At 38.6% G+C, this 13,760-nt stretch overlaps 1 protein-coding gene across 1 annotated transcript in view; it reads left to right on the forward strand.

The window, feature by feature from the left end:
• The window catches only part of C19H10orf67 (chromosome 19 C10orf67 homolog), a 102,660-nt gene that overhangs the window by 45,627 nt on the left and 43,273 nt on the right, over positions 1–13,760 (forward strand). Inside the window, exon 8 of the mRNA XM_060372319.1 lies at positions 13,237–13,296. Within this exon, the coding sequence (XP_060228302.1) occupies positions 13,237–13,296 (60 nt within the window). The remainder of the gene's footprint in view (positions 1–13,236; positions 13,297–13,760) is intronic.

A 13,760-nucleotide genomic window follows, 5' to 3' on the forward strand; every position in this document is an offset into this window, starting at 1 on the left:
TATTCATTCTGCATCCCCCCATAAGCCCCTCCCTCCTCCCCTCCCAATCCCACCCTCCCTCCTCCCTCTGCATGCATGCCACTCCCCAAGTCCACTAATAGGGGAGGTTCTCCTCTCCTTTCTGACCTTAGTCTGTCAGTTCACATCAAAAGTGGCTGCATTGTCCTCTACTATGGCCTGGTAAGGCTGCTCCCCCCCAGGGGGAGGTGATCAAAGAGCAGGACAATCAGTTCATGTCAGAGGCAGTCCCTCTTCACATTACTATGTAACCCAATTGGACTCTGAACTGCCCTGGGCTACATCTGTGCAGGGGTTCTGGGTTATCACTATGAATAGTCCTTGGTTGGAGTATGAGTCTCTGGGAAGTTCCCTGTGTTCAAATTTTCTTGTTCTGTTGCTCTCCTTGTGGAGACCCTGTCGTCTCCAACTCTTACTATTTCCCAGTTCTTACCTAAAATTCCATTCACTCTGCCCAACAGTTGCCCATCAGGCTCAGCATCTGCTTTGATAGTTGTAGGGCAGAGGCTTTCAGAGGCCCTCTGTGGTAGGTTCCTAGGTTGTTTCCTGTTTTCTTCTTCTTCTGATGTCCATCCTCTTTGCCTTTCCGGATGGGGATTGGACATTTCAGTTAGGGTCCTCTCTCTTGCTTAGTTTCTTTAGATGCACAGATTTTAGTGGGTTTGTCCTATGTTGTATGTCTATATGAGTGAGTATATACCATGTGTGTCTTTTTGCTTCTGGGACAACTCACTCAGGATGATCCTTTCCAGATCCCACCATTTACCTGCAAATTTCATTATTTCCTTATTTTTCATTGCTGAGTAATATTCCATTGTGTAGATGTACCACATTTTCTGCATCCATTCTTCAGTTGAGGGGCATCTGGGTTGTTTCCAGCTTCTGGCTATTACAAATAAAGCTGCTACAAATATGGTTGAGCAAATGTCCTTTTTGTGTACTTGAGCCTCTTTTGGATATATGCCCAGGAGTGGTATGGCTGGATCTTGAGGAAGCGCTATTCCTAGTTGTCTGAGAAAGCGCCAGATTGATTTCCAGAATGGTTGTACAAGTTTACATTCCCACCAGCAGTGGAGAAGGGTTCCCCTTTCTCCACAACCTCTCCAGCATGTGTTGTCACTTGAGTTTTTGATCTTGGCCATTCTCATGGGCGTAAGGTGAAATCTCAGGGTTGTTTTGATTTGCATTTCCCTAATGGCTAGTGAGGTTGAGTATTTCTTTAAGTGCTTCTCTGCCATTCGGTATTCCTCTACAGAGAATTCTTTGTTTAGCTCTGTTCCCCATTTTTTAAATGGATTACTTGGTTTGCTGCTTTTCAGCTTCTTTAGTTCTTTATATATACTGGATATGAGTCCTCTGTCAGATAAAGGGTTGGTGAAGATTCTTTCCCAATCTGTAGGCGGTCGCTTTGTTTTGATGACAGTGTCCTTTGCTTTGCAGAAGCTTTTCAATTTCATGAGGTCTCATTTATTGATTGTTGCTCTTAGAGCCTGTGCTGTTGGTGTTCTGTTCAGGAAGTTTTCTCCTGTACCAATGAGTTCTAGGGTATTTCCCACTTTTTTTTCAAGCCGATTTAATGTGTCTGGTTTTATGTTGAGGTCTTTGATCCACTTGGACTTCAGTTTTGTGCAGGGTGATAAGTATGGATCTATTTTCATTTTTCTACATGTAGACATCCAGTTGGACCAGCACCATTTGTTGAAGATGCTATCTTTTTTCCATTGAATGCTTTTGGTGTCTTTGTCAAAGATCAGGTGTCCGTAAGTGTGTGGGTTTATTTCTGGGTCCTCTGTTCGGTTCCATTGATCCACCATTCTGTTTCTATGCCCGTACCATGCAGTTTTTAAAACTGTTGCTCTATAGTACAACTTAAGATCAGGGATGGAGATACCTCCAGAAGATCTTTTATTGTAGAGGATTGTTTTAGCAATTCTGGGTTTCTTGTTATTCCATATGAACTTGAGAATTTTTCTTTCCAGGTCTGTAAAGAATTGTGTTGGTAATTTGATGGGCATTGCATTGAATCTGTAGATTGCTTTTGGTAAGATGGCCATTTTTACTATGTTAATCCTGCCAAGCCATGAGCATGGGAGATCTTTCCATCTTCTCATATCTTCTTCTAATTCTTTCTTCAGAGATTTGAAATTTTTTTTCATACAAGTCTTTGACTTGTTTGGTTAGGGTTATAGCAAGGTACCTTATGTCATTTGTGGCTATTGTGAAGGGTTTTGTTTCCCTAATTTCTTTCTCAGCCCTTTTGTCTTTTGTATACAGGAGGGCTACTGATTTTTTTGAGTTAATTTTGTATCCGGCCACTTTGCTGAAGGTGTTTATCAGCTATAGGAGTTCCCTGGTAGAGTTTTTGGGGTCACTCACGTATACTATCATATCATCTGCAAATAGTGATAATTTGACTTCTTCCTTTCCAATTTATATCCCCTTGATCTCCTTCAACTGTCTTATTGCTCTAGCAAGGACTTCCAGTACTATGTTGAAGAGATATGGAGAGAGTGGGGAGCCTTGTCTTGTCCCTGATTTTAGTGGGATTGCTTTAAGTTTCTCTCCGTTCAGTTTGATGTTGGCTATAGGCTTGCTGTATATCACCTTTACTATGTTTAGATATGTGCCTTGTATCCCTGATCTCTCCAATACTTTAAACATGAATGGATGTTGGATTTTGTCAAATGCTTTTTCAGCATCTAGGGAGATTATCATGTGGTTTTTTTCTTTCAGTTTGTTAATATGGTGGATCACATTGATGGATTTCCGTATATTGAACCACCCCTGCATACCGTAGGTTAGATTTTTAAACACCTACTTTATTCAAGGTTGTTAAACATCTCCAGCTCCCTTCCAACACCTCAACCTTACATAGGAGATTAGTAAGGACAGGAGCCGTGGGCCTCTTAGAGCTACTTCCTACTGATAAAGGTTGATGAGTTTTGGGGGGATTACCAAACTCAGTCGTCAGGATGCCAGCAGTCCAGTTAAACAGCAAAGCAGCAGCAGCACGCAGCAGCCGCAGCCGGCAGACTCAGCAAAAGCAGCTGAACTCCACCTAAACAACACAAGTTCCAACGCAGCAAAACCGCCAACGCAGCATGTGGGCTCTGGAGAGTTTCTCTCCGGGAGATTAATGAAGGATCCAAACGGAACCATTCCAAAGTGTAGCAGTGCAAAGGCATTGTCTCACTGTCTCTGAGTGCCTATCACTTCTCATTGTCCACACGTGGATGCTTTCCAGCTCACAAAAGCCACGCCCCTCCCATGACAAGAACATGTAGGCTCTTTTCCGCAGTGGAAAAACATTCCCATATTCCACACTTCGGGCTAAAACAAAAAACTTATTCACATGACACAACTGAGTTTCCAAAGAAACCAGAAACTTCCACTTCACGCAGCAGATGAGTTTTGACCTGTACTGATTTGGGTTTTTGTGTCTCACCACCAAGTTTGATACATGCTGTAGGGTTTACTCCTGGCTGAGGAGACTTTTTCACCCCAAGAATGGGTATGTGAAATGTAGCAGGAGACCAAATGTTCTTTTTCTCAAATACTTTTTATACATCTATTCAGATCTATACAGAGCTCTTCAGATCTATGCAGTTTTCTCCCCTTGAGCTGATCACATTCAGCTATTGCATTAATAGCTTTTATCCAATCATTAAAAAACATTTTTTTTTTACATTTTGCAATCATTGCTCATGTTGTGAGACTCATCTGCGTTGTTACATCACCCTCCCAATCATTCTGAAATAGAGTAAAGTAGAAAAGAGCAGTCGTTAGATACAAATGTATTGATTTAGTTAGTCACAGAAAGCACTGGTTGTCCTGACTGTTTGCCAAGCTTGACTTTGTTTGCTGCCTGGAACAGAGTGACCTAGAGAAATACCTGAAACAACGAGTCATCGTCCTTAACAACCTGCTGACTGCCACATTCGCTTCTGTAGAATTTTGCTTGCTTGCCCACCTCACCTTGTGGTTTTAGAGTATAAAATGAGAATACAAACTGGACCCCGACTGAGGCCTCTCAGGACCTGTCCTGGCTTCAGGCCACTGGTGACATCTCCTCTCTTCCACTCTTGTTGGTGTTGACAGAGTACTTATTCCAGAAAGATTCTGGATGCCATTCTTCCTATAGTCGACAGACATTCTGAAGGATTCCACTGGTACCATGGATTCTGTATGAGTATTCCCATTGTAATTTAATGTTAATTCCGTATTTACTAAATAACTTCCAAAATGAACTCTACTGGGATATAGCACTGCCATTGCCATAGGGAAGTCCGTCAGATTTCCAACTTTGCAAACAATTAGTATTTTTAGATTATTTTCAATTTGATGTTTAACCAGTCAGTCTGGTATTTATAATATTTAAGTTTATGGCTTTAACCTGTTTTATTGAGTATCAGTGAAATCAAATACCTCATCATATGTCTTACACTCATTTCAACTCTTTCTGCTATTTCCTGTTAAATAGTATAACTTTTTTGTTAAATTGGTTTTTGTTGCTGTTTCCTATGTCTTGTGGATCAGGTTTTACACTTCTTTGTGTGGATATGCAGTTTCCTCAGCACTATTTTTTGAAGATGCTATTTTCTTCAATATGTGCTTTTGCATCTTTGTCAAAATTGTCGAGTTGTTGTTTCACGGACTTATATTTGTGTCCTCTGTTCTACTCCATTGATCTATATGTCTGCTTTATGCCTGTACAATGCTGTTTTTGTTACTATTGCTTTGTAATATAACTTGAAATCAGATATGGTGATATCTCCAGAAGTATTGCTTTTCTCAGAATTGCAATTCTCAGAATTGTTTTTACTATCTAGAGTCATTTGTGCTTCCATATGAATTTTAATGTTGGGTTTTGTTTTCTTATTACTGTGAAGACTGGAGCTAGAATTTGGATGTGTATTGCATTAATTCTGTAGATTGCTTTTGGCAAAATGGCCATTTCACAATGTTAACCCCACCAATCTGTGAACATAGGAAATCTCTCCGTTTTTTACTGTCATCCTCAATTTCTTTCTTCAGTGTTTTAACATTTTCATTGTAGAAGTCTTTCATCTCCTTGGTTAGTTTTATTCCAAGGTATTTAGGGAGATAATGTTACTGTGAATGAGATTGTTTCTTTGATTTCTTTTTCAATATGTTTTCCATTGACATATAGGATGACTAATGATTTCTATTATGTTAATTTTGTATCCTTCCACATAATGGCTAATAACATTCTAAATTTGGTAAAAGTCATAAATTCATTTAATAAACTGAGAAAACACAAAAGTAGAATATATCTTTTAAAAACCTGCAGTAGGTCACATTATAATTAAATTCCAGACAACAAAACGCCAGAGTGGGGGGGACCACTTAGCCAGAGAAAAATGACAGGAATTTGAATGAATTGTTATACTAAAACACAGATTCAAATAACATTTCTTATTTAAAGGAAGTTATCACACAGAAATAATGATGACAGAAAGATGAGAACATTAGGAGAGTATATGAGAGGCAAAAGTGAGGATGGCTATGACTGCAGGCTCTTCTGCAAGTTGCTGAGATCAGCTTTCACAGTGGATAAGACATCGTCATACTATTTAATGTTCTATCCTTCATCTACAAAGAACATGTTTACAAAAACAGCTTTTCTTTAAGACTAAACAGATATAGTAACATGTTACACTTCTCTTGGATGGTCTAATAAATTCTATATGTAAATGAGAATGTCTGTTGTGACAATACTGAAACTTTACAAAGTACTGCATTAAAGAAGAAAAAACTAAAAATAAGTTTAAAAAAGAAGTAAAATCTTTAAAAATGTTCCAGTAACCTGTAGTGAATAAAATAACCATGGGATGAAAACCAAGAGAAATAAAGGAAAACAAACAATAAAATGGGAGAATGAGCCCTGCTCTGTTAACAATTTCCATAAGTGTAAATAGCCAAGGACACCAAACAAAAGACAGAGAATAGGCTAAGAAAGTACAATTCAACCGTATGCTGTATACAAGAAAGAAAGAAAAATAGAAAAGCTAGTCTGTAAACAATTTTAAAACAAAACAAGATTGACTTGCTAACTTCAGACAAAGTAGATTGTAAAAAAATAGAATTACTGTAAAGGAACACGATTTAAAAAAAATCAATCTGCCAAGACACAATGATCCAAAATGCATATGGTATATAAGACAGCATCATACATAGGGATTAGGAGCTTGTGGAGCTGAAGAACTCAGCAACGAAACAGATAAATTCACAATTATAATTGGAAAATATTAAAAACTCTCAGAAAATGGTTCAACTAATATAAGAAATTGCATGGATATAGCTTAACTAAGATAGGTAAAATACAAGCCATCAGAAGTCTGTTCTGTACAAGACACTACATAACTGCAGTATAAAAAAAATTTCTCAAGAGGATGGAGTCAAGAGTCATCACTATAGGCCATATCCATAACATAAATCTGAATGTTATCAAAGCATTTTCAACATGTTCTCCAGTCGTAATGAGTCTAATTTAGTAACCAAATAAAGAAGGAGACTCTCCAAATATTTTACCTTTAAAAAGCATACTTCCAGAATGGATGTATATTTTTAAAATGAAGATAAAAAGACATGCTAACTATGTAATACACAGATAAAGTAGTGCTGAAATTAACATAGCACTAAGGACTTACAAAAGCAGATAAAGGAGTCAGAAAGTAATTTCCTGCCTAGCTCAAGAAATAAGAAAAAGAGCAAAATAGACTCAAACAATAGAAAGAAGCAAATACTAAAGACCATAGCAGAGATCATTAAAGCTAAGAACAGAAAAATGATAAAAGTAAATGAACAAAGAGATGAGTTCCTGAAAGACATCAAAACAATTGATAAATCTCTACCAAGACTAACAACTTTATAAAGAAATGAGTAAAACTCCAGAATGAGGGGTGAAATAAGATAAGAAATTCAACCCTTAAGAAAACAGTACATCTGTGCTATATCCCCTCCTCCCAAGGCTCCGGAGTCATTAAAAAAAAAAGGAAAAAGAAAAAAAGAATGGACAGAAAGAGTGTAACAGACAGTGGATGAGCTTGTACAACCATGTTGGAAATCAATTTGGAGGTTTTTCAGAAAATTGGGAATAGCTCTACCTCAAAGACCCAGCTAAACCACTCCTGGACATATACCCAAAAAATGCTCCATCATACCATGGGACTCTTGTTCAGTTGTGTTTATAGCAGCTTTATTTGCAATGGCCAGAAACTGGAAAAAAAAACTTAGATATTCCTCAACAGAAGAATGGATAAAGAAAATGTGGTACATTTACACAAAGGAATACAGCTAAAACAAAGACATGATGACATTTGCAGGCAAATGGATGGAACTAAGAAAGATTGTCTGAGTGAGGTAACCAAGACCCAGAAAGACACATGTGGTATGTATTCACTTATAAGTGGATATTAGCCATAAATTACAGGATAACTAGGCTACAATCTCCAGACCCAAACAAGCTAAGTAACAAGGACAGCCCAAGGAAGGATGTTCAAGTCTCATTAAGAAATGGAAATAGACTAGACATCAGGGTGAGAAAAACAAGGTGAGAAGGGGGATGGGGAGAGGAAGAGGAGGGACCAAGTGGGGGAGGATGGAGGGAGAGAGACCTGGAATTGCTAGGACAGCTCTAGGACAAGTGAGAAACCTAAGACAATGGAAACGCCCAGGAATCTATGACAGTGACCCTAGCTAAGACTTTTAGCAATAGGGGATATGGACCTGAAATGACCTCCTCCTGTAACCAGGCAATGGAGGGATGGGGACACAAAACCTTTGACCCACAATTTGTCCTGCCTACAAGATGTGCAGGAATAAAAATGCAGCAGAAATTGAGGAAATGGCCAACCAATGCCTGGCCTAACTTGATACCCACACCAGGAGAGAGAGCCCACCTCTGACACTATTAATGATCTTCCGCTATACCTGCAGACAGGAAGCTAGCATAGTGTCATCAGTGAGGCTTCACCAGCAACTGATGGAAACAAATGCAGAGACTCACAGCCTCTGCACAGAGGCTCAGGGACTCTGGAAGGGGGACAGGAAGGATTGAAGGACCCAGAGAGGTCAAGCACACCCCGAGAAAATCTAGAGAATCAACTAAACTAGGCCTGCAGAGGTTTGCAGAGACTGAACCACCAACCAGAGAGCATGAATGGGATGGACCTAGGCCCCTTACACATATGTAAAAGATGTGTAGCTTGGTCTTCATGTGGGACCCCTAACAACTGAAGCAGGGGCTGTCTCTGACTCTGTTGCCTGCCTTTGGATCCCTTTCCCCTAACTGGCTACCTTGTCAAGCCTCAATAGAAGAAGATGTGCCTAGTCTTACCACAACTTGATATGCCAAAGCGGGTTGATATCCATAGAAGACCTTCCTTTCTCTGAGGAGAAAAGAAGAGGCGATGAGAAGAGAAAAGGGGAAAGGAAGAGACTAAAAGAAGAGGAGGAAGGGGAAGCTATGATTGTATATAAAGTTCATTAATTAACTACTGGCAGACTAGCGATGGAAACACTGTCTCAGGGCTCAGCAACGAGAGGGCTGCTGTGTGAATGAGCTCACAGTAGTCGTGACAGCGTGCACAAGTCCTGTACAGCCTGAAGCCAGAACAAGTACTAGCAGAGAAAAGGTGGGTATTTGTGAAGTCCTATCCATGGGTGAGAGCTGAGCGGCCAGGACAGGAAGAGTCAGCTATGTTTAAGAATGAGGCTCCTAGTGAGCGGACCAGGCTCCAGTAGAGAGCCACACATCTCAGAAAACACGGGTAATTGTTCCTCATGGATTGCATATACAACCTTATACAATTCTTAGACAACCTGAGAACACCTGCCCAGGCTTTGGAACCACCCACAGTGACTAGGCCCTTCCACATCAATCATTAATCAAGGAAATGCCCCTATACACTTGCCTATAGGCCAGACTGGGGTGGGAAGGAGGTGCAATTTCTCAGTCCACTCTTCCTGACATTCCTTCTTCCCAGTTGATGGAGCTAAAACACAGTTGGGTCAACTGTGTTTTAGGAATAAAGAAAAAATGTTTAAAAATCCTTGTTTGCAAAAGGACGAGGAAGAGGAAGAAAGGAGGTAGAGGAGGAGGAAGAAGAAGAAAGAAGAAACTGAAGGGCAAGCAGTTTTCTGTGAACTTGATTCAATTCTGATCTAGATAGAAAAGTCCAAGCCAATTGCCCAGCCTGGGCTACACAGTGAAACACTGTTTTATAAAACAAAAGAAAAGAAAACAGTATCAACAACAGAATAAGCCACCACCAACAAAACCTTAAGTAATTTATTTGCAAGAAACCTCCAGGTTTAGATGTTTTTGCTAGAAATTTCTAGCAAAAATTTGTTGCTTCTCACAATTATTCTGAAAAAGAAAATATTACTTCCCAATGAATTTATGAGAATAGTTTCCCCATGATGACAAATCTAAACAGAGATAATGACAAACAGTAATAAATGAAAAGTTGTTGCATATAAAAAGAGTTATGAGCTGTGGTTTAGCACAGTATATTGATAGTGTGTGTAAGCTCAACTTTTATAGAACAATTATGATGGCTATTCTTGTCGATTTAACTACATCTGACGTTAACTAAAACCCAAGCATCTGCTTACACCTGAGAGGGAATTTTTCTTAATTAAATTATTAGAAGTAAAAAAATTCATTTTTAATCCAGGTCTTGTGAGGTGGAAAGACACGCCTTTAATATGTGCCACCCTGTCTGGTAGCGTCTACATAAAGCCTATGGAAGAAGGGAGTGTGTCCTCTTGCTTTTCTCACTGTCACTGGCAAGTCCATTCCTTCACTTGCCCTAGAATATTATAGATTGATACTTTGCAAGATGTTTCCCTTGGGGAAACTGGGGAAGACAGAAGGTCTGGCACTTACTCTCATACTTACTTATTACAGTTGCATATGAATCTCCAATTATTTTTTAAAGGCCCATTTTAAAGCATTGGTGAGAAAATGCTGGCCAGCTGAATAACCAGGCAAAATTTGGTAGTTGTTAAAAGCCAAGCATGGAATTACAATACAACCCATAAATAAACTTTCATGAATAAATAAACCCATAAATAAACTTTTCATGTTTTGTTTTGTTTGTTTTGGTTTGTTTGGTTTCGGTTTGGTTTGGCTTTTTGAGACAGGGTTTTTCTGTGTAGCCCTGGCTGTCCTGGACTTACTTTGTAGACCAGGCTGGCCTCTAACTCACGGAGACCCACCGTCTCTGCCTTCTGGGTGCTGGAGTGAAGGCCTGTGCCACCACACTCAGCAGCAGCCTTTTCTAATACATATTTCAAGATATTTCTACCCAGTTGTACTTTTTTCTGCTCATTTTTAAAATTGATTTTTATTGTAAATTCTTTGTGTGTTGAGGCGCGGTGTGCATGAGTGCAGGTGCCCGAGGCAGCCAGAAAGTAGCACTGACATTTGCTGGAGCAGGTACAGGCAGCCGAGAGCCAGAGATATCAGTACTGGAGTCAATAATGTATGTGACGACTAAACTTTCTAAAGCCCAATTTCTGGTTTTCTTTTCTGTTTTGGCATATCTCCCTGGAGTCAGGGAGACAGTCCTTACATTTTCTAAACTCCGGTGATATTAGCTTGTGTTGAATATTATTTTCATTAAATGACTTGTGCATTATGTGAGTCAGGGGTGAAATTTTACAGTTTTTTTTTCCAAGTATTTATTACAATATCACTTATAGGAAAAAAAAACTTTCTCTTTTATCTGATTTATCATAGTGGAGCCTTTAAAAGAATCAAGTGAGTATTTTGGATTTACATATATTCTGTTATAAAATGGTATGTCAATCCCTACACTAGAGCTGTGGTATTTTAGTTACTTCTGCTTTGCAATTCTTCAGATAGGGTACAGCAACTTCCCTGCCTCAAAAATTACCTGAAACGCTGTAGATGCTCAATGTTCTAAAAATATAGACTTTTAGAAACAATTTTATGTTGAAAAGATGGGTGCATTACTCTACCCTACATTAAACTGCACAATCCATAAGTGTAGTTATATAGCTATTCATAGAGGTCTTTAATTCTCACCAACAATAGGTTGTTTCCAGTTCTGAAATCTTACATATTGTGTTAAGCTTATTTCTAATTATCTTGTATTCTTGAAACTGTTGTAAATGGATGTTTTTAGGTTAATTTTAGTTCTTAGTATCAATATTAAAAAAAAAAAAAGAAATCATGAAATTTGCAGGCAAATGGTGGGAACTGGAAAAGATCATCTTGAATGAGGCATCCCAGAAGCAGAAACACACACGGTACATACTCACTCATAAGTGGATATTAGACATATAATATAGGTTAAATATACTAAAATCTGTAAACCTAAAGAAACTAATCAAGAAGGAGGACTCTGGGTAAGATGCTCAATCCTCATTCAGAAAGGCAAATGGGATGGACATCAGAAGAGGGAGAAAACAGGGAACAGGACAGGAGCCTGCCACAGAGGACCTCTGGAAGACTCTACCAGGGTATCAAAGAAGATACTGAGATTTATAGCCAAACTTTGGGCAGAGTGCAGGGAATCTTATGAAAGAAGTGGGAAATAGTAAGACCTGGAGAGGACAGGAGCTCTACAAGGAGAGCAACAGAACCAAAAAATCTGAGACTGATACTCCAAACAAGGACCATGCATGGATATAACCTAGAACCCCTGCACAGATGTAGCCCATGGCAGCTCAGTGTCCAAGTGGGTTCCCTAGTAATGGGAACAGGGACTGTCTCTGATTGGCCTGCTCTTTGATCACGTCCCCCTCAGGGGGGGTGCAGCCTTAGCAGGCCACAGAGGAAAACAATGCAGCCAGTCCTGATGAGACCTGATAGACCAGTATCAGAAGGGAGGGGAGGAAGACCTCCCCTATCAGTGGACTTGGGGAGGGGCATGGGTGGAGAAGAAGGAGGGGGGTTGGGAGAAGAAGAGGGAGGAAGCTACAGGTGGGATGCAAAGTGAATAAACTGTAATTAATAAAAATAATAATTAAAATTTAAAAAGTACAATTGACTATTTATCAGTGTTGTATCTTGAAACCTTGATGGATTTATTAGTTACAGTCATAGTTTTATAGTTTCATATATTAACAAAGTTTACAAATATTGATCTTCATGCCTTTTATTTCTTTGTAGTGTCTTATTGCAATGGCCAAGACTGCCAGTATAATGTTCAACAGCAGTGATGCCTTGTTCCTAGGATTATGAAAAAATAGGTCATTAATTCATTAATAACTACATCTTGTCTATGTTTTCTTATGGCAAATATTTGTAAAATTTAAGAGCTTCCTTTTATTACTAGTTTCCTGAGAGCTACTTTTTATCATGAGTGGCTGTGGAATTTTTTCAAATGCAGTGAGCTGTGACGTGATTACATGGTACATAGCAGGGGGAGGCACTGGGGAGTTTGGATGCTAAGGGATGTTTGAATTCCTGTACGACTGGATTGGATTTGACGATGGCTATATTTAAGATTATGGAGAAAATGATTTTTAACTATCACAATAGGGCTTAACTATTAAGTTTGGGCTTAACTGCCAACTCACGGAGGCTATTTAATACGGGCAACAGTAACTGTCCTCTCAGACACCAAGATGTTATAAGACACAATTTTTTCAGTTCTGATCAATACTTACAGTGAGAAAGCTTCAGATACTATGAGATGAATGGTTACATGTATTTCCCATCACCTTTTAATTTCAAATAAATTTAGTCATGTTTAGAGTCATTGGCATTACTTATAAATTCATGCTAAGCAAGTATGAATATTATTGAAGCATGCATTAATAGAATATTTTGGTAGAATTATTTCATTCCTGGAAATAAATATTAACTTTTAAAGCAAAATTTCATTTTTATGTTGTCAAGAATTAGCCGTTAAGTTATCTAGTATTTTTTAAAATTATAATGAGGATTACAATAACAGTATACCAAAATATCACTTAATAAGCAAACGACACATACATCTATATAGTCTATTCTGTGTAAAATCCCTGAATATATGCTAACAATTGAAATAATCAGACTTTTACGTATTTCTGTTCACTTATTTTAAGAGTCTTTTTTCCCTAGGTACGTTTGTTTTTTAATTACATTCAGTATATAATATGTTTAAGATGTTCTGTAATGATTTCTCCTTTTTAATCTTTGCAAATGATAACAGATGATATGGTCCTTGATTTTTACAGATCAATAGACAGAAAGAAGAAATGGATATAAGAAGAAAGTATGCCAGTATGACTGCTAAGGTTGTGTGGCTTCTGTCTGTCTGTCTATCTATCTGTCTGTCTATCTTTCACCTATCTCTATTGCTATTGTTATCTTTCTGGGTTCAAGAATCTATCCATGCCATTGCTTTTTCATATATGAGTTTAATTGCTTTCTCATATATGAGTTTAAAAGAATGTGTTTGAAATTAAGAGTAGATAATGCTCTTGCAGAATACCCTGATTCCCAGCACACAACCACCTCAGACTCCAGCTCCAGGGGATCCAACATCTTCTGAACTCTGATATCACCAACATCCATGTGCATACACACACGCACAAAGAAATAAAAATTAAAATAAGTCTTTAAAAAAAAAGAAAAGCAAACGCTTGAAAGTAAAATAAGATGGGTAAGTGGGAGGTAGAAGCTGAGGGAAGTAGGAGGGGAAGAAGGCAGTGAACAGAGAACCAGCAAGCCGTTCCTCAGACACAAGCTCCCACCTCCC

This window comes from Meriones unguiculatus, chromosome 19 (genome assembly GCF_030254825.1).
Source record: "Meriones unguiculatus strain TT.TT164.6M chromosome 19, Bangor_MerUng_6.1, whole genome shotgun sequence".
In the NCBI taxonomy this organism is placed as follows: domain Eukaryota; kingdom Metazoa; phylum Chordata; class Mammalia; order Rodentia; family Muridae; genus Meriones; species Meriones unguiculatus.